This window comes from Crotalus tigris, unplaced genomic scaffold (assembly GCF_016545835.1).
Source record: "Crotalus tigris isolate CLP2741 ecotype Arizona unplaced genomic scaffold, ASM1654583v1 scf7180000017600.4437325, whole genome shotgun sequence".
Taxonomy (NCBI): Eukaryota; Metazoa; Chordata; class Lepidosauria; order Squamata; family Viperidae; genus Crotalus; species Crotalus tigris.
Window position 1 is genome coordinate 4,153,841 of NW_024096504.1, and position 27,752 is coordinate 4,181,592.

General features: G+C 40.6%; 1 protein-coding gene across 3 annotated transcripts in view; it reads right to left on the reverse strand.

Moving 5' to 3' along the window:
* Positions 1–725: 725 nt before the first annotated feature.
* The window catches only part of MCU (mitochondrial calcium uniporter), a 209,490-nt gene continuing 182,463 nt past the window's right edge, over positions 726–27,752 (reverse strand). For all 3 annotated transcript variants that reach the window (XM_039367775.1, XM_039367765.1, XM_039367784.1), the window contains exons 2-8: positions 23,017–23,086; positions 14,692–14,862; positions 13,138–13,242; positions 10,165–10,325; positions 8,175–8,378; positions 4,712–4,828; positions 726–2,628 (exon numbers count right to left, since the gene is read on the reverse strand). In XM_039367775.1, coding sequence (XP_039223709.1) covers positions 2,551–2,628; positions 4,712–4,828; positions 8,175–8,378; positions 10,165–10,325; positions 13,138–13,242; positions 14,692–14,862; positions 23,017–23,086 — 906 coding nt within the window. In that variant the 3' untranslated portion in view covers positions 726–2,550. The remainder of the gene's footprint in view (positions 2,629–4,711; positions 4,829–8,174; positions 8,379–10,164; positions 10,326–13,137; positions 13,243–14,691; positions 14,863–23,016; positions 23,087–27,752) is intronic.

Here is a 27,752-nt window from a genome sequence, read left to right on the forward strand (position 1 = left end):
TGAAAGTGGTATTAAATAAAAAGAGGTATTTAAAAATTGCCCACACAGAATGTGTGGTATTAGGGATAATGCTAGGTTTACATTCTTGGTATATCATTCTTTATGTATAAAGAAGATACAGCTTTGTTTCATTTTTGCTACTTTTTGACTAACAGTTCATTTTGCAATAATGTCACTGAAAAAGTATTGGAATATCATTTATTGATGTCTCCATCCCATAACTTTGCCAGCCTGTTTGTCCATATCACTGGTATCATGTCCAAGACTTTGATTTTCCCTGTGATTGACAATTGAATTGCTACATAATAAAGTGTGCCATCCCTAATGACAAGTGTTTAATTTAGAAAACATAAAAGATATATCATCTATATATGAATGACTTATAAATATACTTAAACAACTGGGAGGCAGGGAGAGGGAGAGAGAAAGAGAGACAGAAAGAAAGAGAAAGATGAAACAAATCCATTATGAAAATACCTATAATGTAGATGAAACACATTTTAAAAGTCTGTAAATAAAATGATATGCCATGATTTATGGGATTCATTTCCTATATTGAAATATTTTTGTGCTGCATTTTTATAACACATGAACGGGCACGAAGACACATCAAGAATTCCATAAATTTTGTTTATAGACAGAAAGAATGGAAGTTTGCTACACCCAAGTTCACACATTCCTTGAGCCTCCCTTGAATTGAGCATGACACAATTTCAAGACAACAGTTCAAAAACAGAATAATTATTTATTGTTCCAGAAGTACATTTCTCTTTTATACATATTTAATAAATGATACAGGATTGTACACATGTTCATTATTATTTTTAAGGTCTTTTCTCCATGCCCCTCCCTCACCCCAAACACACTCAAGACAATTCTGCTACAGGACTGTTTGCGTTCTTCCTTTTTAAAATGCTGCATACGAAGAGGGTGAACAGATAATTTAACAATTTTTATTTTTTTCTAAAATTAAAAAAAATAGCCACATAATTAGAGGGAGAAAGACGGGAAGGAAGTAGGAAGAGGAAACATCTTGGAACATGCATCCATTCAGCTCAACATGCCATTGAGGGCGAGGAAGGAGCGACTATCCCATCTGCAAGGCACCTGGCGTCTGGTTTATATTTATTTTACACTTTAAAACATGGTTCCTCCGAAAGTGGGAGACTCTTGCCTTGACACAGTGAAAAGGCATGAACTGAAGGGAAATTCCAAGTTTTGTGAGAATGAGCTTAGAGACCTCCTTCCATCTCTTATCCTGCCTTCCCAAGATCTATCAACAGGACAACAGAATAGGCCATGGGTTCGTTTAGCACAAGATGGAAGTTCTGCTTAGACAAGATTATCGGGCTTCCAGCAGGTGGTGGAGGCCACTGCCTTTCTCCCACGCCCTTTAGGGATGGAGGGACTGCATCTGCTACTGTGCAGAAACCCTAACCCTTCAGCACCAGCTCGTTCTTTTAAAGCTACTTAAAGAAGAGGCGGATTGTGGATCAAAGTGCAATTGTAGTCTTTTGCTTATCAAGCCATAGTTATTCTGCTAGGCAAACATAATATTTAATCCTCCCTCTTTTAAAGGGACTTCATAAAGCGTCATGATCTCAAGTCAAGTATTGCATACATATATGCATCACCATAGGCTCAAACTCTTTGATTTGCTTTAATTTGGATGATTACCCTATTGGGAGGGAGAAAGAGTAGGGGGAAGAAACATTCCTCCCTTAAGACTGCATATGAATAGTTTTCTCATGCAACATCACCATTTATGTGTAAAAGTTGATCAGGGCAGTGAAGCTGAAGAAGATATGTGGGAATACTTCCATGTTCAAATGTTCACAACAAGAATTATTCAGTTTGTGATTCTGGTAAAACTGGTAACATAAATAAACTTTCAGTATAGGAGAAAGTTTGTTTGACAGTAAACAGACAAGGAGAAAAATGTTTTAGGTGGAGGTTTTTTTTTTTTTTTTTTTGGTGGAGTAAGAAGAAATTTTGCATTGCTATTACAAAACAAAACAAAAGAAAAAAGACACACTAGATTCAATCTTGGATTGCAGGTTAATGGAGACATTACTTCAATCTAGATCACCAGTCATGGTGTCTTAAAATGGCTGGATTGTTTCCTTCTTTTGTTAGTGCACTATTACTGTGCAATTGTTTGAAAGAGATTTAAAAAAAAATGCTGAGCAGGCTGCTGGTGCTTCTTCAAGAGGCAGACACTGCAAAGCTGGAAAAATATATCCCCGATAAAATTTCTTCATGAAATGCCCACCTTTATAATATATATGTTCATCCAAAAGAAAAAACATTTGAATGAGACAATCTTTAAGCCCTTTGGAAAGACTTAACATTCCACAGTGCCTGATTATTATTATTATTTTCACTGAACACATTACCCCCTTCCCCAGTCAAGGTTTATGTTTTAATGATTTAAAAACCCTCCACCCCAAGAAGACCTCCCAGCTTCCACCTGAAATGCTTTCTAATGAAAGAGGCAAGAGCTTGAAAAGATCTGCCATTTCTGCCAAGATACAGAGGTTCCTCTGATTATCAGTCTTTATCATTGATTTGTTGGACAGGTAGATGTACCTGTAAGGGATCCCGAAGTCTCTTAAGATCCAATTCTGCCTAAAAAAAAATCAATAAAATGAAGACATCAGTACCATATTTCTCTCCGTCATACTCTAGTGTAATACATTACAGTAGGGATCCCCAACTCCTGGGCTGTGGACCAGCACCGGTCTGTGGCCTGCCAGGAACCAGGCCACGCAAGCAAGAGAGAAGCCCCATCCGCACACACGCGGGATGCAGGCAGAGTGTGAAACCACACTCCTCTATCTGAGGAAAAACTGCTCTCCAAATAACCGGTTCCTGGAGCCGAAAAGGTTGGGGGCAGCGGAGTTACAGGTAATCTTATTCCAAGTCGTCATATCCACATTCACAAAAGGTCATCACAAAAAAAACGAGGAAATTTCCCATGAGGTAAACAAAAGTGTTGAACCCATCTTAGACTTAATATGCACAAGTAGTCCTTGACTTACAACCATTAGTTTAGTAACCATTAAAAGTTAGAATGGCACTGGGGGGAAAATGATTTGTGACTGTTTTCCACACTTACGACCGTTGCAGCACCCCCATGGTCATGTGATCAAAATTTGGATGTTTGGCAACTGCCCTGTATTTATGATGATAGCAGTGTCCCAGGGTCATATGATCAGCTTTTGCAACTTTCTGACAAGCAAAGTCAATGGGGAAGCCAGATTCATTTAACAACTGTGTTACTAACTTAATAACTTCAGTGATCCACTTAACAACTGTGGCAAGAAAGGTTGCAAAGTGGGGCAAAACTCACTTAACAACTGTCTTGCTTAGTAATGGGCTCAATTATGGTTGTAAGCTGAGGACTACCTTTATATCCCATTCCAATGAATGCTTACTTTTCACGTAAATGAAGTCTGTTAATGTTCTATGGAAGCTGAGATAATGCCAGTGGCAATAAGACTAGCATTTCCAACAGGAAGGAATGGCCATCAACAGTTTCAAATATACCAGTAAATTAAATAAGGCAATATTGATTAGATCCAAACCATGGTGAGTCTGATGAAACTGAACCCATATTGGCCCAATCTTGAAATTTACTGTATTTTGCATTGTAATATGGTCAAATCATGGAATGCAGGTATTTTAGTAATTGGATTGGTAAAATAATGGATAGCTGGCAATTCTGAAAATCAGATGCCATCCACTGAAAACAACTTTGAATAATTATTCCTAAGAGATGAGAAAGTTCCAGGGCCAGACTTTTTTCTTTTGCAAGTTCTCCATCTATTCTTTTGTCTTCTTTCTTCACACAACTTAGTGAAACCCTCCAAATTTACATCTAGTGAATTCAAGTTATACCAAGCATCTCAAATTAAACATTTTATATACATAGATACATACATATGTACATGTGTGTGAGTGTGTGTGTATGTATTATGTAGCATTTATATATATATTATCTCCATATTCTATTGCCTTAGAAAGCCCCTGAGTAATATGGTAGACAAAATATATGGAGTTTAGTTGCTATTAGACATAATAAATTGTCTGAAGAAAGAGACCTCAGGTGCATAGGCAAAAACATACATTTCTGAATGTATGTTTGCTTATTTTACCTTGGAAAACACACTAGAGATAGTCCTTGATTTATGAGCATTTATTTAAAGACCATTCAAAATTATGACTGTGCTAAAAAGGTAACTTACAACCAATGCAGCATCCCAGCAGTCATGTGATCAAAAATCAGGGATGTTACGATGTCACGTGATTTCCATTTGCAACTCTTTCCTGGGGTATCCAACAAGCAAAATCAGATTTGCTTAACACCCATTTGATTTGCTTAATGACCACAATAAAAGTTATCAAATTGGACATAACGTACATAATAACTGCATCATTTAATGATGGAAGTTCCAATCTCAATTGTGGTCATAAGTCAAGAACTACCTATAGTGCTTTATCTTTCCAATGTCCTGAAGGTTTAATCAGCTATGTCAACTTCCTTCTGAGCTGAAATCTATATTAACATTATAAAATCAGCTATAAATAACAGTGTCTTTTGGAATACAAATGAGAGAAACATGAGGAAACCAGATCAAAGAATTACTGAATTTTCAAGAAATAACATGGGTCAATTTTCTATTTTCCTCCAAGGATTTATTTTCATTACCTGAGCAATAGCATCCTTGAGCTGATTGTATTTTTCTAGATCAAAACGTGTCTTTTTGGCTCCTTTATGGAAAAACAGTAAGTACTGCCTATCTCTAGCATCTGGATATATATATTCCTATTGAATGAAAGAATAAATTAATTGAAACCCTAGACAAGAATACTTATTTATCAATAACCAATTTGAAAGGACAAGAAACTCAACTCTGAGCTAATCTGCATTAATTTAATACAGAATACAGACAAATTATATGTCACATGATGCTCAACAGATCTGATTATCAACTGAATAGTGATAATATATTTTAATATTAATATATTAAGTCTTTTTGATATACCATCTTACTTACGATTATTTGCAGGAATTGAGCACTGTAACAGACAGTGTCATTTCAAATATGCAATGGAAAGCAATTCTTGACAGCTTAGTCAATTTAATTTTAATTTTGCTCCACAGTGGTTGAGTAATTTAAACCACCTAGAGTTTGAATGATATATTACAAATTACTATAATAAATAAACAAATGATTAACTAGCTTGTTGGAGATCAGCAAGTGGCATATGAAACTCTGTTTGGGTACAGTAATGCAGAGTAAGTTATTGTGGACAAGGGACAGGAACCAGAACTATATGGTTATTGATCTTTATTATTACCATCACTAACTACTCCATAGATGGCCAATGTTTTTGGTCTTAAAGGCCATACAAGTTACTAGAGTTGTAGGTGCAAATAGGCTAATTTGTACATCTTCATATTCAGTAACCTTGAACTGTGTCACCATGGGGAAAAAGGAAGCAAGCTTTACATTAGCTTTCAAAGCCATCCTATCTCTGGCACTCAGATCTTGATGGAAGGGATATCTAGGTGCTATCAGAATGGCATATATAAGCCCACCTCCCCATAAGCTCTAAGAAAAGAGAGTTCACGCCATTACAAAGTTATTATACTGTATATGGTCATCTAAAGTGTGAACATCTATCAGTTCAATTCTCAGTAGAGGGTTTGAACCAGTGGTGGGATTCAGCCAGTTTGCACTGGTTCGGCAGAACTGGTAGGTAAATTTTGCTCAGTTCGGAGAACAGGCCGAATGCACACTGCTTCCGGAAGTCCATTCTAGGCCTCAGAGGCCTGGATGAGGCCTCCCAGGCCTAAAATGGCCTGCTGGAAGTGCATGGATGCCACTTCTGGAAGTCCATTCTAGGCCTCAGATGACCAGGCCTGCATCCAATAAGAGAACCAGTTGTTCACGTATTTGAATTCCACCACTGGTTTGAACCCCTTGGAACATGGTTGTTAAACTTGCTGCATCACATGACGTGTCACAATGTATCACAACTTTTTTCACATTGCCGGAGCTGAGGTGGGCGCAGCCTCCGCATGATACAACCAGCCCACGGGCCAGCAGTTTGACACCCCTGCCTTAGAATAATATCTGGCTATCCACATCTGAAAAATCCCAGTAAGGATCAAATTGATCACACAGTGCCTCCTGGTGGTCAATGAAACTGAAAACTACACGAGATGCAAACCATGTAAAAATAGAGCCCCCCCCCCTCCTTCCCCCCAGAAGAGGCTGTGTAAGTAATATGTAACCTAGTATATAGTGGCATGAATTAACATATGCCGGTACTATTCTCTGAATGCTTAAGGGAGGGTGGACTGTATACAGATAGTTCTTGACTTACAACCATTTGTTTACCGACCGAAGTTAAAATGGCACTAAAAAACCCCTGATTTATGACCATTTTTCACACTTTACAATGTTGGGCATCTCCATGGTCATGTGATCAAAATTTGGACATGTTGACAAGTGGCTCATATTGGTAACAGTTGCAGGGTCCCAGATCATCTGATCTCCTTTTGTGACTTTCTGACAAAGAGAGTTACCCGAGAACCCAGATGCCCTTTAAAACCAATTTAGCAACTGCATTGATTCATGTATTAATTGTGGCAAGAAAGGTCATAAAATGGAACAAAACTCACTTAACAACTGGAAGTTTTGGATTCAACTGTGGTTGTAAGTTGAGGACTGCTTGTATACCATCCTGATAGTGGTGGTGCAGTGGTTAGAATGCTAATTCTGCTGATTGCCAATAGTTCAATTCTCAGCGGCTCAAAGTTGACTCTGCCTTCCATTCTTCCATGGTGGGTAAAATGAGGACTCAGATTGTTGGGGACAAATATGCTGACTCTGTAAAACTGCTTAGAGATGGCTGTAAAAGCACTGTTAAGTGGGATATAAATTAGTACAGGACTCTGACTTTCTGATTCTCTTAGCAGGAGGAAACCAATGATCAGTGGGACACTCCTAGTAGTAGCAGAATAAGAGGAAAATTTATGTTGGGAACCTGGAGGCAGGTACCTCTACCCTTAATGTGCATTCTACTGTGATTAAGATACAAAATACAAATACAGAACACATCCCTGTAATGTCTTGGAGAAATAGTTCCTGCCCTGCATTTTTAAAAGATAACATAAACAAGCCTAAAAGTTTAGAGTCTGAAAGTGACATGTAAATAAGCTGAGAAGGATTCCCCGTGCATTTGTCCTTTAGCTTCAGTGCCTTCTTTACCTATAAACAGAGTTTTTGTGCTTCTGTGCAACAATATGAAAACTATACAGGAGTCTCAAAGGGAATACAGATGACTACCAGAAGAAAATTAGCTAACGTACAAAATTAGAACGTTAAAGACCAATTCACACACGCATGCCTGGCTGAGGAATTCTGGAAGTTGAAGTCCACAAGTCATAAAAGGGCCAAGTTTGGAGACCCTTGTATTAGAGTTATCTGATATTTTGATTTTTTCTCACAAAGGTTTAAGGGGTGCACCCTTTTATGAAACAAAATTATTTTTTTCTCTCTGCCCACTTCCAAGGGTGAGTTGAAACAACTATTTTTTTTTCTGTTTTACAACCTCTCTTGAGTTTTGTTCTGCAGGACTAACTTTCTGAGAGGGTGCTCTCTTAGTGGAAGACTTTCTCAGCAAATGTTGAAGATTTTGAGGAGAAGGTGCAGTTCAATCTGAAGCATCATTTGAAACCGCTTCTCTGACCCTTTTGCCCCAAATATTTTCTGAACGGGGAGCTTTGGGTAATCTAAAACCGGAAGACAGACCTCTGAAGCCATGCAATTGACTTCTTGGAAGTCAATTGCCATTGTCCTTCAGGCTTTTCTTGGCAAAACGAATCACATCAGTTCCACAGTGCACATCTCTCTGCTGCAGTGAATCTATGTCAGGGGTCTTCAAACTTGGCCCTTTTATGACTTGTGGACTTCAACTCCCAGAATTCCTCAGCATGTCTGGCTGAGGAATTCTGGGAGTTGAAGTCCACAAGTCATAAAAGGGCCAAGTTTGAAGACCCCTGATCTATGTCATGTTGCCCAGGCTTGAAATAAATTATGCAACCTCCTTTTTCCAAAAACTTCCCTACAGAAATGAATTTAATGCAAAGCCCATCTTACCTGACGTGTTACTACGAAGTATGCATACATTGCCATGGCACTGCCATATGTGATGAAGTAGGTGACTGGCTCCATAATGTCCCAAGAATAGTCCCACCAGGTGAGCCGAGCCAATATTCCAAACTGAGTTGCCATGTAAGCCAGCCCGCCCCACAGTAGCCAGGTTGTCCTCTTATCTGCTTTTCTGCAAATGTCCATCCTGACCTGCAAAAGAAAATTGTCCAGGGCTAGTACAGTATTGAGCAGTGGCTTTTAATAAAAGCTAAAGCATCACCCAAGCACAGCTGACTGTAACCAAAGCACTTCTGACTAGGCTGAGGAATTCTAGGAGTTGAGATCCACCTATTTTAAAGTTGCTAAGGTTGACAAACACTGGTCTAGTCAGAAGTGTTTTTAATGTCAATATTTTTTGACAGGGGACTAAGTGACAGATTGCTCAAATAACCAATTTTCCATTCTTTTTGAGTAGTTGCCATGTGTTTCCAATGCTCTAATAAAGTCCTTGCTCTAATACAGAGATCCCCAACATTTTGGGCACCAGGGACTGGTTCTGTGGAGAGAGGTTTTTCCGTGGATGAAAGGGTGCGTGGTCTTGTGTGCTGCCTGCATCCCGCGGATGGGGCTTTACTTTTTTGTGCTGACTGGTTGCTGGCATGCCACGGACCAGTACTAGTTCACGGCCTGGGGGTTGGGGACCCTGCTCTAATAAGTCCCTTTCCACCTTTTCAATTTAAAATAAAATAGTTCAAATTAAGATGCACCCTCTTCCAAGTTTTATAGAAAGAAGGGAATGCTTATAAATAACCCAAGGAGGGAGTACCTCATCATATCCATAGAATGTTTACTTTCAGACTCTATTATGGTAAGAACATTACTAAATCCTTCATTTAGTCCCCTATCAAAAATATGGATGTCTGACTAGACCAGTGTTTCTCAACCTTAGTAACATTAAGATGTGTGGTCCAACTCCCAGAATTCCAGAACCAAAGCCTCTTCTCCAATAGTAGAACAGAATTCCTCCTTCATTATAATCCCTCTTGAGTCAGTCTACCACTAGGAACTAGGATTCCCTGTCTTATTTGTAGTAAAAGGAATCAAGCAAAAGATTATGGCTACTAATTACAAACAGAAGATTAAGCCACTATTTGTTCTTGGTTTGGATTTGGCATTTCTACATACCATAAGCATTTTCATTTTTTTGAAAGAACAGCCAATCCCAATTTCTTTTTCTCTTTCCATGATGTATTTACAACACTCCTGTGTACCAATCTTGCTTAGCCCAACACCAGGAACTGTGATTTAACACAATTTCAAAACAGGGGTTTCAGATCCTGATGACTAAACAGACATTAAAATAGTTCCTTATATTCTTTTTCAACCCTGGCAACTGTAAAATGGGTGGATTTCAACTCCCAGAACCGCCCGGCCAATTCTGGAAGTTGAAGCCCACCCATCTTAAAAGTTGCTGAGGTTGAAAAACATTGTGACAAAGACTGATGACCAAAGCCAATACAGACGCAAGAGGAGTCCATGTATATTTGAGAATCTTTGGTTAGTTTGGTTACATGATTCAATAAACTGGGAAACAGTGCTTTAGAGCAACTCATGTTCCTCCTCCCTCCCTTTACTAGTTTTTAAATAGAAATGTCCAGATCTAGACCCATTATTAATAGATAAGCCTCAACATGTTGCAGTCTGAAGAGGTAGGCTCAAGAATATCTGACAAGGAAATCACTTGTCTGGGTGGCTGGATAGGGATCACGAGACTTTTGTGGTTGTCTATTTTTCCTTTATATGATTTTAAATCAATTATTACAATACATACAGTACTTTAATAGATATTTCTTGGATCACTTAAAATTAGTCCAAGAAATAAATTTACATATGAAAAAGTATTTTTCTTTTCCAGTGTTGTCTAACGCCATTAAGGTACAATACATATTCTTTGTTCAGCTGTCAAGCCTATTGAAACAAATCCGAATGTCCTCACTTTTTCCAGGGGTGCCAATTGCTCTTTGAGGTCTTCTAACCTCCCAATCAATTCCTTCTCCTTATTCAGCTGGTGTTCTTCAATACACAGTGTGGTATAGAGCTGCTGAACCAGGGTCTTCACATCATTCAAAGTGGTGGCATCTTCGTGGCTTAAGAGATCTAAAGAAGAACACAGGTCTTTTAATATTTTTATTTTTCACAGTGTGATGGCACTGTGAAGAATGCCCTACTGAAGGACTGAAATTTACAAAATCAAATAAAACATGGATGGAATTAACTGGATTACTCAATGTGTTGCATGGCAACTCATGTTTTGAGAGGTTTTTAAACAATCAAACACTGTTCCAATATAAGTTTGGCTTATACTCGCCTCTCCCAAGATAAAAACACTTCTAGGCTGGATTGGCAAATTACAGAAATAAGAAAGCCTAAAATTCCATTTAAAATTCAGTATCTGAAATCTGATAATCTGGCCATACTTTTAATATTGCCTTTATTTTTTTTATTTTTAAAGCTAAAAGTCCATTCTACAGCAAATAATTGAAAGTCACTTGAAAATATTAGTGTTTTATATTTAACATTAAATGGCTTTTGGACTCAGTCAGTGAACAACAGGTAGATACTCTATTTCATTTCATTTTATTTGTATCCCACCTTTATTATGTTTACAAATAACTTAAGGCAGTGAACATATCCAATGCATCTTCCATTTGCTAAACTCACGATCTCTTGCTTTCCAGCCTGTGCCATAATTATTAGACCTGTGTATTTATGTTTGTGTGTGTGTGAAAACTGTAATCAAATGGATTGGCAAATCAAAAAAGTACTTCAGATTCTTCACATTCCATTTCCCTCTTAATACTTTAAGGTTTATAAGGGTATATAAAGAAAGATGAGTTTCATCCATTTACAAAACAAACGCAACATAAAACAGAGAATGTATGAAAACATTAATGTCTTGTTTCATGTAGTGATAAAAATAGAACTTAAACCCAATGATAATGCAGAGAAGGGCCATGTCTGAAGGCCATCAGGTGACCTCATTTTTGGCTCATATTGGGAGAAGTCTGGAAAAAGAAACAGGAGGAATCCTAGTAAATGCAGTATTCTAATGAACTATGAATATAGAGTTTCTGCCCCATTTGATTCACATAAGAACTTCTGCCATCAGAAAGAAAAACAACCATATATGAAGATGAGCTTAAATACAGAATGGAGAGAACACACCATCTAGCATAAAAAATGTTTGAATGAGCACATATTCAAGCCATTACAAGTAGATTTCTTCCCAGTTATGTATTTGATCTGAAGAGTGCCAATAAAGCTAAAGTGATAGAACTTTGATCCAGACTAATGTAGCTTAATTTACATTTTTATACCCCAGGGTACAAGACAATTCATTTGAGCTTTCGTGTTTAACTTTACACATATTTTACTGAACACATATTGTATATGAAGGATATACAAAGCCCTAAATGACTACTGAAGCCCTTCCAATGGGTAAGCAGGTCTCCAAAAATCAGACATGATTGAATGGAAGAAAAAAAATGGATCATGAAATCTATCTTTGGTTAAAAGACTAATCTTTGCATCAATGACGAATGACAAACAAATTCAGTAAAAAAAAAAGCCTCTGTTTTTATCTTTTGCCTTTACTGAAAATGTGACCTTGACTGTTCATTTTGAAGAGAAAAATAACATGGGATGGTCTCCCCTAAAATGCAGAGGGTCCCAAAACTTTTGGTCTTTCAAAAGGCTGTGAAGACTCAACTCTTGCCCCAGTCACTGGCCAAGATATTAGTTAAGTCTACTATAGGAGGGGTCCTATTGAGAGGTTTTTATAAAGCATTGATTGTTGTATCACTGTACAAGTAGTCCTCGAATTACAACCTTTTGTTTAGTGACAAAAACTTTAGTTACAGTGGTACTGAAAAAAGTGACTTCTGACCGTTTTTCACACTTATTTACTGTTGCAGCATCCCCAATGGTCACGTGATCAAGATTCAGGCGCTTGGCAACTGCTGTGTCCCAAGGTCATGTGATCACTTTTTGCGACCTTCTGACAAGCAAAGTCAATGGGCAAGCCAGATACATTTTACAATTGTGTTACTAACTTGACAACTGCAGTGATTCACTTAACATCTGTGGGAAGAAAGGTCGTAAAAAAAGGTCACTTAACAATAGTCTCACTTAACAATAAAAGTTTGGGGTACAACTGTGGTCTTAAGTCAACAACTACCTGTATTGTCATTATTTTTATGTAATTCAGATTATGTTTTGAGGTTTTATTTTACATTGTTTACAAACTCTTGTTAGTTGCCTAGATTTATGCATTTACAATGGATGGCCACATAAATCCCCTAAATGAATGAATAAAAACAATTAAAGAAGCAGGTGTGCCCATTTGAAACAGCAAGCCCTTTTATGACAAAAAATACTAAAAACATACAACTGGAATACTAAACACGGAGAAGGAAATCTATTTAGCTCTGAAACAACTTGGGCATGGAAAACAAAATAGAGCATAAAGCCAAACTAGTAAAGTACCAGAAAGTCATGCATTAAAATCACATTTAAAACAGACAAGTTTTTACAAAATAATCTTTCTTCTTCTACCTGATCAGATTGAAGGTATTTTGTAACAGTTTCTCTTCACAAAATTAAATCTCATTTTACAGCACACAAAAAAAGAATACATGAGTATATAGGGAAAGGTGTCAGTCAAGACTCAGGAGAACATACGATCATACAACTCAACCGGTTATAGGACCACTATTCTCAAGGCTTGGAGATGTAGTGTGGATATTCATGATGGCCGGTGATAGTATATTTATGCAGAATTATCAATGAGCTAATTTGAAGAAGATGCAACTTTCCAAACAGACATGAAGTTATCTTTTTTAATTAGTAGATGGAGGAGTTTCATGCAAATAACTTCTGGAAATATATCCCAACTGCATGAAGCTGTTACCTCTCTTTGGTGGACGGACATGGTAACTCAAGTCATTAATTACTAATTTGAAATCATCAAGAAGTAGGAGATCTATGCTTGTGGAAGCTGCTACTCGTGTCCCATCTAAAAGGAAAACAGGAATAGATGTAATTAAGAGCTACATATGACTTATTAATAGGCCAGCAGTGTTCCATTGCAAATTAGTATATTCTACCTTAGAGAAATGAACTGAAACTATATTTTAATGGTTCCAAGGAATAGTCTCAAAGTACAGGTAGACCTTGACTTAGAGACCATTCAAAGTTACAACGGCACTGAAGAAAAGTGACTTATGGCCAGTCTTTTCAATTATGACTGCTGCAGCATCCCTATGGTTGTATGATCAAAATTTGGTTGCTTGGCAATTGGCATGTATTTATTTATGATGGTTGCAGCATCCCAGGGTAATATGATTGCCTCTTTCAACCTTCCCAGTTGACTTCCAACAAGCAAAGTCAATGGGGGGGGGGAAGCTGGATTTGTTTAATGACCATGTGATTCATTTAATAACTGCAGTAATTTGCTTATCATAAAATTTGGGCATGACTCACTTAACAATGGGAATTCTGGTCCCAACTGTGATCGTTAAGTCGAGGACTACCTGTATCTCAGAAACTAAACTATTCTTGTATAATTCCACCTGATGGAAGCAGAGCTGTGTATGAGCAAAACAGATCATTAGCAAAAATATCAACCAAAATAAGTGGGTAGAGATTTAAAGGGGCACAAAAGTGGTAGGGACCTATTTCCTACCTTTTTAGTTGCAAACAACTTTCCAATTTCAAATGCTTTTTCTCCCAGTGGAGCCCTAAGACCAGAAACAGACTTGAGGGGAAGAGATTTTTTACTGACAGATACTATTACAAGCAAGAAATGCAAATGGGGAGATTGTTTTAACATCTTTTGTCCACTTTTCTTCTGTTTTTACCCTGATCCACTGACAAATCTTTGGTCAATACAGAGAACATATATTAGATATAATTAAGACCTATTATTTTATACTTTTACTTTTTCTATCACATATTTAACTTCCACTTGGTGACTAAACGTTCCCTTCTTTGGAAGTTCAGTTTGTTTGTGACAAACCATAGGCCAAAAGTTACATACTATTTTTCTTTGCCTAAAAATGAAGTGGCTAATCTTACACAACACCAATCTTTACAGAGTTAGCACGATGTAACAAAAAAAAAAATGTAAACAGAAGAGTGAAATATAGCCACATTAGTAACATTGAGTGTAAATCAGGGGTCTTCAAACTTGGCCCTTTTATGACTTGTGGAGTTCAACTCCACAAGTTGAAGTCCCTGGCTGAGGAATTCTGGGAGTTGAAGTCTGCCTGGCTGAGGAATTCTGGGAGTTGAAATCCACAAGTCATAAAAGGGCCAAGTTTGAAGACTCCTGGTATAAATAATCCACGAAGAGCATACTGGCTGGGGAATTCTGAAGTCCACAAATCTTTTATGTTGAAAAACAGTGATCTAATCTAAAGCTGAAGGAGGGTCATTGGGTTCCTCTAGTAACGCTCAATAGTACCTGGTGAATAAATTGCAACTCGGTCGATCCCCCGGTCTTCTGCCTGGAGTTGTTGTAAGAATACTCCAACTGAGTCTGAGAGAGGTTTAAGTGTAAACTGACAGCGTTCGCGCCGAGAAGGAAGACTCAAAGATATCACCGGTAGCCCGTTCTGGTAAATCACTGTAACATCTAAGAAGGATAAACAGGGACAATTGAAACAGATTCAGAAATGCATATTAAGATGTATGCTGATGCTAAGTTGAAGTCTATAGACCAGGGGTAAGCAACCATGGGTCTTTTATGAGCATGGCTGGCTCAGGAATTCTGGGAGTTGAAGTCCACGAGTCATGAAAGAGCCAAGGTTGCCTATCCCTGCTATAGACAAAAGGAACATACGTTCACATAATTAGGTGTCTTATCATAATTTAATTGGTTCTTCTGAACACTGCAAAGGACTAGGCTAGAGTTTCTTCAGGGCCTTTCCAATTCTATACTCCTATGATTCCTAGAGGATTGCTAAATACAGGTAGTCCTTGACTTTGAACAGTTACCACGGCACTGAAAAACGTGACTTATGACCGTTCTTCACAGTCATGACCTTTGCAACATCCCCATGATCATGTGATCAAAATTTGGATGCTTGGCAACTGGTTCATATTTATGATCATTGCTGTATCCCGGGGTCATGTGATCCCCTTTTGTGACCTTTCGACAAGCAAAGTCAATGGGAAAGCCAGACTCAATTAACGAAAGTATTGCTAACTTATCAACCGCAGTGATTCACATAACAACAGAGGCAAGAAAAGTTGTAAAATGGGGCAAAACTCACTTAACAAACATCTCACTTAGCAACATAAATTTTGGGCTCAATTGTGGTTGTAAGTTGAGAACTACCTGTATTGACCTCAACTTTTTTTCTATATGAAGCTTCAATAAATCAACTTTAAACCTCCTTCTTCAAAGCCTTCCCTAGGAAAACGGGTTTTTCATGTAACAATAGTTTCTGAACATGGCTTGTGAAGCAGTAGCTACTTTATTCAAAGTAAATGTTATCCAAACCCCAGAAGGGCAGAGATCATTGCAGAGATCAATGTTGAATATAGAAAACTGAATTTCTCCTTTGGTATTTGGGGAAATGAATTAGTTCCCAAAATGTCTGGAACCAATTACAGACAGTAAAGAAGATGACCTTAATGGAGACATTCAAGCTCCATCACCATAGCAAGAAGGGGTTAAACTTTTTTTTTAAGTGCAGAACATCCAGATAATATCAGAAAATGATTTAGACCAGCAGTTCTCAACCTGTGGATCGTGACCTCATTTGGGGTCGAATGACCATTTCACGGGGGTCGCCAAACAACGCAGTCCACCATTTTTTCCCCCTTTTCCTTAGCTATGCTACTCCCTTTTATCCTATTGGCTTTTGAAAGTCAATAGAATAGACTGTCTTGAATAGAGTCTAATTCTATTGGCTTTCAAAAGCCAATAGGAATTGTCCAGGCTGTCTCTGCCCTGCTGAGCCCGCCAAAAGTCCCATTCTGCAAACGGTGCTGCAAGTTGTCTGCAGCGAAGGCGAGCTGTCTGGAAGTTTCCACCCCTCCCTGCTGAGCAACTACTAAAAATGTAAGTAAAAGAGGGCCAGGGGTGGGAGGTGGGAGGCCAGCGGGCGCAGGGAGGGTTGCTGGCGTGCGTAGGGCCCGGCGGGTGCCTTACCTCCCTTGGGCTGGGCCAGCTGGTGGCCCAGCCGGTGGTCGCCCTGCGCCGTCGCTGCCCCTTGCCAGCTACGCCTCGGCCGGTGCACGGGGTGGCACCACACATGCGCGGTGCTCCCGGGCAGGGAAAGTCCTTGACTTACGACCGGTTGGGTAGTCCTCGATTTACAACTGGTTGAGTAGTCCTCGACTTACGACCAGTTGGGGATCGCGGCATTAAAAAGGTTGAGAACCACTGGTTTAGACAGATAGTTCTCTAATTCACTAAATTATAGGAAGAAAGAGGAACTACATCCTATTCCAATTTGGAGGATTCTGTTATTATAGCCAATCTCAGCAAGAGTAGTTTTAGCTTTCGTGTGAAGTTGATTTCTTGGTCTGTTCTATCCAGCAGGACTGACACACAGAGAGATAGGGCTGAAATTTCAGCCATTTGGGATCTGGATAGCTTTTAAAGGAGGTATAAATTTTTCATGAAAGTTTAATGCATGATTTGACTCCCCAATGGAGAAAAAAGCACAGTTTTAATGCCAATTTCAGCAGTACATTCTAACTGCTGTAAAATAAGGCTAGGTACTCCATAATCTGCAAGTCCTCTGTTGTCCACACCTTGCAATATGTTGTAAGTATTGGCAGCATTTTATATGCAGGTCAAAATGAGATGATTGCTTTAGGTAGCAGATGTGGTTTCATGAAATGTGGATGAACAGCATCACGGTATTGGAGAACCAAACTCTAGAACAATGGTTCTCAACCAGTGGGTTGCGACCCTTTTGGGGGTCGCACGAGCGTTTCACAGGGGTCGCCTAAGACCATCGGAAAACACATATTTCCGATGGTCTTAGGCAGGGCTTGTCAACCGCCTTCTCTCCCTCCCCCCCTCTGTTCCACTTCACTTGTTTGTGGAAAATATGCTGCTTGGCGGCTGTCTGCACAAACTCTACCAAATGTGCCTTACAGGGGGCGCATGAAGAGCACAGGCGCAGAGCAAGGCCCCGCCCTCCCCAGAGACTCATTGTGCAACAACCAGATTGACTTCTTCTCGTGCATGCAGGTAGCGAAGGGGAGGCTGCTGCAGCACCCAACTCCTGCGCCCGTCAGCTGGCGACCCCCGAACTTGCGCCAGCTGACACAAGAGGGAGGGAAGGAGGAAGGGACTCTTCCTCCTCTCCTAAGCTTCAAAGCACAATCGGCTTCCCAAAGGCATCACAATCCTCACGAAAGTGGGGGAGGGGGGAGAAGCAAAGGGGGCGAGAAAGCTCATGGCGGGCTCGAAGTAGCACCTGCCAGCATTGATGATGAGAAATTTCCCACAAACCCAGGGAAGGGATGGAGAAAAGGAGCCCCCTTTGGGAGGAAACCACCACCTTCTTCTCCTTGGCTTTGCGCTCTCTTGTTTCTCGGCAGCCGGGCTGGCAAGCCTCTCCTGGCTGGAACTTCCTTTCCTTCCCTCCCTCTTGGTCTCTTCCTTCCCTCCCTCTGCCATTGTCCCTTCCTTCCTTCCCTTCACCTCCCTCTTTGTCCCTCCTTCCCTCCCTCTCCCCCTTGTCCCTTCCTTCCTTTCCTTCACCTCCCTCTTTGTCTCTCCTTCCCTCCCTCTCCCCCTTGTCCCTTCCGTCTTTCCTTTCTTCCCTCTTGTGCAGGATCGGGATGAGCCTCTACAGCTGATCCGCACTTCTGCAGCTGTAGCTGCTTGCCTTGGCTCCTGCCCAGCAAACTTGCTCGCTAGAAAACATGCGCTTGCTAATTTAGCAGAAGCATGAATCAGCTGTAGCCCGGCGCTGATCCTGGAGCTTCTGCTAACTTAGCAAGCGGCATGCCTTTTGGCGAAGCTGAGCAAGTGAACTGGGCGAGCTCTCCTCTGTCTCTGCCTGTGCACAGGCAGGTTTGCCGGCAGTAAAGCCCCCAGCCACGCTGGCAGCCTATCCCCCTCCCCTTGTAGCTTCCTGGGGGGGAGGAAGGAAGGGATGAAGAGGGAGGGAAGTAAGGAACAATGAGAGAGGGAAGGAAGGGAGGAACAATGGAAGGGAGGGAAGGGAGGAAGGGAGAAAGAGGAAAGGAAGGAAGGAAGGAAGGAAGGGACAAGGGGAGAGAGGGAGGGAAGGAGGAAGAGACTAAGAGGGAGAGGAAGGAAAGGAATGAAAGAAGGGACAATGGGAGAGAGGGAGAGAAGGAGGAAGAGACTAAGAAGGAGGTGAAGGAAAGGAAGGAAAGAAGGAAGGGACAATGGAAAGGGAGGGAAGGAGGAAGAGACTAAGGAAGGAAAGGAAGGAAAGAAGGAAGGAACGGACAATGGGAGAGAGGAAGGGAAGGAGGAAGAGACTAAGAAGGAGGCGAAGAAAAGGAAGGAAAGAAGGAAGGGACAATGGGAAAGAGGGAGGGAAGGCGGAAGAGACTAAGGGAGGTGAAGGAAAGGAAGAAAAGAAGGAAGGAAGGGACAATGGGAGAGGGAGGAAGGAGAAAGAGACTAAGAGGGAGGTGAAGGAGAGGAAGAAAAGAAGGAAGAAAGGGACAAGGGGAGAGAAGGGAGGGAAGGAAGGCAGGCACCCACCTCAGTCCCATCCCAGAGACTCACAGATTCCCCCCCCCACAGGCACTCTGCAACCTGAGTGATCAGCTGGCCACACCCCCTGGCCATTGATCACGTACCCTGGGACACTGTGAACGTCATAAGTATGAATCAGTTGTTAAGCATCCGAATGTAAATCACATGACCCTGAGGATGCTGCAACAATCATAAGTGTGAAAAATGATCATAATTTGCTTTTTCGGTGCTGTTGTAACTTCAAACAGTCACTAAGCGAATTGTTGTAAGTCGAGGACTACCTATACTTTCCCATTTTTTCCTCTTGTTTTGGTCAAGTTTTTGATACCCCCATGGCCAGCTGGATGGGGGTTGGGGGTCACCACAACATGAGGAACTGTATTAAAGCGTCGCGGCATTATGAAGGTTGAGAACCACTGCTCTAGAACATCACCATATTTAAATCATTCCTTCAGATGCAGTTAAAGAGGCTTTCCTACAGTCTGTTAGATATGCTGGTTATGACATAGTAACCCACCATTGTTTTATATTAAAAACCTAAGTCATAAACTTGCATATTTCCTCAGTCATCCTGCTTTTCCATCCTCATGAATGCAAAATGCATTCTTGAATCAATAAAACTATTGATTATTGAAATAATCTTGTACATGTTGACAAGTTGATGCAACCTGACTTATCCTCTCTGTTGGGTTCTTAAAGGAAAATAATATATATCTTCCAGCTAACTAAGTTGCTTACAGAAAAAAAAATCCAGAGACAAAGCAATAGCTTTATTCTTCCTATTCTTTTTTTTAAAACAAGGTTTATTGGTTTTCCAGTTTTATATTTGAGTATTTGGAAAGCAGTGTGGTGATTGGGTAGTCAATAGTACAATAACAAAATCTTTAGTACATATCTCAGGTCACATCATCAAAAAATTCCTTCTCTATTTCCCTTAACATTTGCTATATCATATTTAAGCTAGTAAATTTCTAATTATAGCAAGCTCAGTTAAAACATTTATCATTATATTTTTGCTTATACATATCCATGTTGTGTATTTAAATTTTACCTAATTTTTAATTACAATATTCCAATTTAACCTTTAATATCCATAGTATTTAAATTTTGGATAACCAAATTTCCTTTATTTCACTATATAGAAATTATAATATCTAAGATACACCTATTACTTACTTGAATATATTCTTATTTTATTTCATAAACATTTTCTATTTCTCATCCTAGTACATCACTACTTACTAATGGAGTATCCTTCATTGTCTCAAATCCATCGTCTGTATTATCTAAGCTAAACAATAATTCAAAGCTATTCCCTAATAATTAATTTTCATTTCCCTTATAAATCTAAATCCTCAATATTAGGTCAATTAATCCATTATTTTTATCATTTTCCAACGATAGTTAAATCTAATAATCATATTTCTCTTCATCTCAAAATCTCCCTTTAGCCCATTAGTTGAGACTTTAGGATCCTCTCTAATAAATCAAAAGACCCCATTTTTAAAATCTAACTCTAGCTTTCTTTTTATGCTAACCAGGCTTCGATATCAATGCCTTTAGATCATCAGATAGATCTCCCTTCATTCTTGTGCATGTTACTTGAATCAAAGGAGACCATCTAGTTATCAATTTTCCAGAGGAATTGGCCCATTTATGGTCGTTAAGTTGTCACCCTGGTAGCCCAGATCCCCATATTTGCTCTAACATATTTGTCTTCAATTCAATCTTCCTATTCTTCTTAATTAAATATAGTACAACTCTTCCGTTTTATAGATATATTCCTCTAAGGGAAATATCATCACAGTACCTGTCTAAATACTAAGTAATTCAAATGGAGCTACACAAAAGTATAGTAAGCAACAGCAGCAAGATTATTGGTGGGTCAATATTGGAAGAAGGATTCTCTGCCTTCTTTAGAAGAATCGGTATTTAAGGTTTCTAATTTAGCAGAAATGGCTAAAATTTCTGCTTATTTAAAGGACCATTCACAAGAGAGATATTTTAATGTATGGAGAAGATGGATAGAATATGTTCAGAAGAAGTATGGAACTACAAAGTTTCACTTATTTTATGAGTAATGGATTTGTTTATAAACTTATGATGTTAAAGTTTGAAGAGAGTTAAGGGTTAGTATGATTTTGGTTATTGTATAATTAGTAAACTTAAACAGATTATGTTTAATATGTTTGTATAACCCTGTACTTGGCTCTGGGAAGTCGGGGTGGGGGGAGGGGGGAGGATGGGTTGAAGTTTAAGTAGCTCAGATAAGTAGAAATAGTTTTATTGTATATAATATTGATGTTTTAATTTGGAGAGAGGAATTGCTCGGGCATTTGCCCTGGACTGCATCCGGAGCGAGAAGATAGGAAGAACGGGAGAAGCAAGTAGGAAGGTTGAGGAGAAGGAGGAGAGGGGGAGAGTGAGGAAGAAGAGGGAAAGAGGGAAGTAGGTTAGAGGGTGGATGCAGTTTGGGGGGAAATGGGTGAGCAATACCGAAAGTTGTGTGTATCAATTTATTTTACCCTTTATCTGAAGTATTTTTATGAATGTAATGCATTGCAAAATTGAAAATAAAAATTTTTTTTACAAAAAAAAAGTATAGTAAGCAAGGGCTCTTTTCCAGCCTTCTAGCATAACAGGCATGAAGATAGATGCACACCACTAGATATTTATCAACAGCTTAGTCACTGGTTTTATGGCCTATCTGGGAAAAGTGAAGTTTGCATGAAATAGTAAACCAATTTTAATATCCCACTAGTTACACATGGCGAAGGCTGAGAAGCAAATGGAGAAATGGAATGCAGTTGAAATGCAGGTTAGTCAAAAAAATACTTGGGGGAGGCGAGGGCATCTGGGCGGGGGTGGCAATCTTATCCTGCACAGCTTTGGCAGGTGTCTGGCAGGGGGAGGGAAGCAACAGGCCCCGTCCCACCCCTTGCATGCAATGCCTTGCTCCTGCCACCCCCACACGGCACCTTTTTTCTAGTTCCGATGTGTCACTTCCTCCGCCACTGTGTAGGACTGAAAATAAAGTTCAATCAAGCAATTCCAACTTTGCGAGATCTTTTTTTCCCTGCAAGAAGTTGAAATTGATTGATTGAAACTTTTTTTTTTTGCACACGGTGGTGGAGGCCTAGGACTGGGGCAATGGCACGTGTGCCCACAGAGAGGATTCTGCGTGCCACCTGTGGCACGCGTGCCATAGGTTTGCCACCACAGTGCTATAACATTCCAACATGATGGTATAGATTTCATGTCTTACTACACTTTCACTATTTCACCTGTTTGTTTTGCAGGATTTTTCACAATGAGGTGAGTCACAGACAGACAGAAAGAAAAGGTTTCACAGAGTGTGACCATAACCGTTCTTAAATACAGATTAAGTTGTATTAAGAAGCAAATACCACTAAAGGAATTTGATTAAGAAACTCAATCAATACTATTTAGTCACACATGGTAGGTGATGTGAATGCACAGCAGAGAAAGCTGAAACGTGTCAGCTTAAGATTTGCATTTCAAATTCAGCATGAGATGCAGAAAATAAAGCAATGATCTTAAAGCATCAGTTGCATCAAAATGCAGAACTATAACAAATGCATAGAATATATAACAAGCTGGGTTTTGAAGGGGAAACAGCAGCATAGGTTTGGTTGACACTGTCTGCAAAAGAAATCTGATCTTCAAAACAAAGGCAGAAGCTCAAAACAGCCTTCCACAGCTTACAAAGATGCAATCTTGGAAAGGAATTATTTGTTTTTGTCATGAACAAATAGCCATGAAGAAAGATTCTTCATAAAGCAGAATATGCAAAGAAAAACAAAACGACCCCAAAAACGGTGCACTGGATTTTGCAATTCAGTATTGTGGAAAGACTAAAGCAAGCAAGATGCCTCATTAATTTCTTTGAACAGAAAAATGGTTAAAAAAAATCACACCAATAACTGTACTGGCTCTAAGTTAATCTCTTTCAATTTTTTTTTCTTTTTAAAAAAGGCACAATTATTAAGTAAGCTAAAAAACCAATTCCTTGAGCATATGAACAAAAAAATCCCTTAAAGAAAGATTTAGGCGTAGGGTACTTACCATCAGAGGGCACTACAGTACTGCAATAGACAACTCCCATAGTCTGCAAGGGAGGAAATCTTTGGTGTGCCTAGAAAAAATAACAATTATTCTTTATTGGCCAAGTGTGATTGGACACACAAGGAATTTGTCTCTGGTGCATAAGCTCTCAATGTACATACAAGCAACAAGTGGTCAATCATGATTATAATCATAAAATGCACTCATCATAAATCAAGATACAACACAATAAATGGTTGTAGGATACTAAATAAGCAATCAACATAAATCATACTAGGGTACTAAATAAAACAATTAATATAAATCGTAAGATACAAGCAACCAAATTATAGTTCTAAGAAGATAAGGAGATAGGTAATAGGAAGGATGAGAAGCATAATAGTAATGAGCATGTATTTTGTTAAAACCGTAAATGCTGAGTTGTTTCAGATGACCCAGGCCATGATACCAATCTTGACACTTCCTAACTTCTACAGCATGGGAGACAGTAAACCAGGTTAACAATGGAAGAAAAACTCAGGCTGACATACATCATTTGATGTAAATATTTTCCTAAATCATTTCTCATACCTTTCATTTTTGATCGCTGGATTGTTAAAAGGCAAATTAGGCAGACATTAAATGTTAAAATGCACTTTGGGGATAAATTTCCATTTGGAGTTACAAATGGAGACAGAGGATTCATAAGCTGAAACGTTTTATAATATTAGACATAACCAAGAATGGCATGCTGCATTAACAGAATGCAGAGTCATATGCATTCACTGCTTGTTTAGTGACCATGTTCTGTTCCAATAACCAGGCCATTAAATGAGATGGTCACTAAGTGAACACATGATTGAGACAGACTGAGAAACGTTGCTGACGTTTCATTTAGATAAAATTCTCTTGTACAGCTATGCTGGTGTTACTCTCATTAGAACATAGAATCATAGGGCTGGAAGGGACCCAAGAAGTCTTCTAGTCCAACCCCCTGCTTAAGGCAGGAGACCTCATTCCATCCTGGTAAATTGTTGTCCAGTCTATTTTTGAAAACTTCCAGTGATGGAGCACCACATCTCCAGGAGGCAAGCTATTCTACTGCATTCATACCAAGCATCCATTCCAGCATGCATTATTGTCAGGCACATGAAGTTTGGTTATAAATGAGCACATTGGTCAGAAAATGACTTTTTATTACTATTTATTACCATTGCATTTGCAAGTGTTGTTAACCAAGGTGGCACTAAAAGAGGAGGAGAAAGTATATTCAGCCATCCCCGCCAGAATATCTAACACCCAATTGATTAGTGTGGTACATTTTATGCAAGCAAACTTACAAGAGTAAACATATATACACACTAAAATAGAGTTATAATGGGGAAAAAGAAGAAAACTAGGAAGTACTGATAAATCTGTATTAACTGCACACATTTGCCTTAAATTGTTTATTGAATTAAACCACATCACAAAAATATGGAACTTGCAAATAATTCAGATTAAAGCTTGCTGCATTTTAAAGTCACATGGATTTATTAAATAAAACATGATTTTCATACATTGGGGACAGTGATTTCCCCCAAAGACTTCTTAATAAATCTCCGTGTGTTTTGCAAAAACAAACAAACAACTACAGGACTTGTTACAAGTCATTTTTTCCCTTTAATATAAATTCTTAAATATTAAGAACCTGCAATCTAACCCATTCTATGAAGCTTACAGTTGCACACTTAAACATTCTTTGGCAGGTATGAGACATATTTTGAAAACACTTATTTACAAGTGACAAATTCTACATTTACTTCTTAATGAAATCCGTGTTTTTCAGGACATCGTACAAAAAAGATTGTGCTGAAAGCTATAGTACTTAAATTTTGTTAAGATCATCTATATCAGTATATCTGAAACAAGGAAAATTGTCTTGGTAAAGAATCATTGATATTTACTCAGAACAACACCAACATTATGAAAAAGTACTTTTATGTAGTGCACCATCCACCCTTCTGCAGACTGAAGAAACTATTTCAGTACTGAAAAAATACAAATTCCTCTAATGTGAAATGTGGCAGCTGCTACTGCCCAAGATCTGAACACCAGGTATTTTATTATTTGTGAGAGTACATCACTAATATAGCAGATTAATAGACATTTGCTAGTAGTCCAAATTCAACAATATGCTTTCTAAGACTAACAGCAGTCAAAGTGAAATCTTCTTGTTAATTTGTATAAATGCAGGGATCAACCACCCTCTGGAACAGCAACCTACCAGAGACAAGGATGGCGCTCTCACTCTTAAGAAAGCCTTGAAAATCTGGCATTGATTCCCAAACCTGGGCTTGTTTGTATTTTTTAATGGCCCCTGTTTTATTTGGACTTGGGCAACCAATAAATTGGAATAAATAAATAAATTTAGAGGACCCTAAACAGCAAGAAGAAAAAAAATCAGTCTCTCCCCCAAATGTATTAGATATAGCATCTCTACATTATTTTCATGATGTTGACCAACATTTTTGTTCATCCCATCTCACAAAAGACTCATAGAGCAATAAGTTTAAAATAAGAAGTGTGTAATACAAAAAGTGTGTAGAACTATATGTAGGCTTGAATATTGAAGGGCAGTAAAACACAGTCTATGCAGGAAAATTCATAAATAATCTCAAAGTCTTGTTGGCTAACTTATAAATTGGTCCATATTCATTTAGGTCATGGGTCAGCAACCTGCAGCTCCGGAGCCGCATGCGGCTCTTTGAGCCATCACCTGCAGCTCTGGAGCGCCAGGGTGCCCCACTCCCTGGGAGAGGCGCACCAGGAATTCCCTTTCCCAGGCTGGCCCCGTCCAAGGCACACGTGGCCGTGGAGCTGCGCGGTGAAGCCCCAGAATCCCCGCTGGGAGCAGGCCAGCCCTCCCGCAAGCCACAGCCCAAGGGAGAGCAGCCCCTGCGATCCCCAGCCAGCGTGACTGTTGGCCCCACTGGCCGGGAAGGCGCACCTGGAGTCCCAGCTGCCATGAAGGAAGAGGGAGATGCAGCAATGGTAGGAGAGGAGAGCCTCCTCCTGGGGCCCGGGGCCAGCTTTCTTGCCCTCCTCCTTCTCCTGTTTTTCCTCCTGCTGCCCTGCGAGCGGCAGAGCAAGAGGGGCACCCAGGGGGGCCAGCCGGGCCGGTGGAGGGGCTGGTCAGGCAGAGCAGCTGTAGCATTGCAGCCAGGGCCAGCAGCCTGCGGGGCACCAGCCGCCGCTGTGGCCCACTGCAGCTACATCGGATGGGTGGAGAGCGAGGTTCGGGCAGCACGGGGTCCCAGCTGGGGTGGTGGCAGCGGCTTCTTCAACCCTCCTCCTCCCCTTCTTCCTCCTGCTGACTCTCGGGTGGGTGCCAGGGCAAGAGGGGTGCCCAGGAGGGAGCAGCCGGGCCGGTAGAGAGGCAGGCAGGGGCCACTCAGGCAGAACAGCCGCAGCAGTGTGGCCAGGGCCAGCAGCCCGCGCGGCACCAGCCCCCACCACAGCTACAGTGGATGGGTGTAGGGTGAGGCCAGGCGGCGCAGAATCCCGGCAGTGGCAGCTTCCTTGGCCTCCTCCTCCCCTTCTTCCTCCTGTTGCCCCCTGAACGGCAGTCCAGGCTGGAGCGGTGGCCGGCGCCAGCATCGTTCCCTGGGCAGCCGAGTCGGCCATGCATCTCCCCAGGCTGGGCCGGGTGGCAGTCATGGCTGGGGTGGCGGCTGGCGGGGGCATCGCTCCCTGGGCAGCCGAGCCAGCTACATGTCTGCCCGGGCTGGATGGCAGTCATGGCTGGGCCAGCGGCTGGTGGGGGGCATTGCTCCCTGGGAAGCCAAGCTGGCCACGTGTCTCGCCGGGCTGGGCAGCAGTCCCAGCTGGGGCGGCGAATGGGCAGCCGTGTGCCTTCGCCTTCCTCCGGAGGCAGAACTCCAGCCTCCCGTAGCAGGCTGATAGGCAAGCCCGAGCGGCCGTCTACTGCCGCCTCGGAAGATTTGCTGCAGCAGCTCCTTCTCCCCATTAGCCTCCTCCTCTGCTCCCTGGGAACTTTTGCGCCAAAAGGTGGAAAGAAGAAAGTCCCAGAGAGGGAGAGCGTGGGCTGGGGGGAGAGCAGTCTTTTCCGAGGGGAGAAGCCAGGACGGCAGAGCTGCCCATACGTTAAAAATTTAACATATATGGGAGAGGAGGATACACTGCAGCACAAGGGTATTGAAGGGAAGGTGGGGGGAGGGGGGGGAGAAGAGGGATAGGAAGGAAAGAAAATGAAGGAAGCTCTGTAGCCACCCAAGAAAAAGCAAATTTAAACACAGTAGCTGCCAGGGAAGGACGAGGGAGGAGAGGCTTGGCATCTCGCTGGAAGGGACCAATTCGGGGTTCAGGTAAGGCACAAATCTTTCTGGATCAAGGTGGGGAGGGACGTTGGGGGTTCTGGCCTCGGAGGGAAGAAAATGAAGCTGATCCAGCCTCTTCAATCAAGTTCCCTGTTCTGCGCCTGGGCGCGCGTGTGCATGCACACATTTTGCGGCTTCCAGTTTTTTTTCTTTTCTGAGGGAAATGGGTCAAAGTGGCTCTTTCACACTTTCAGGTTGCCGACCCCTGATTTAGGTAATATTTTCATTGCTACAGCCTCTGCTATGCAGGAGAAAAAATAATGCTTATATTAGTAAATATGATGCAACTTACATATTTACATATGGTAATTGCAAGCAGTACATGCTGGTTGCAGTTGTTTCCAATATTTATACTTGGTGAACATATTCTAAAAATCC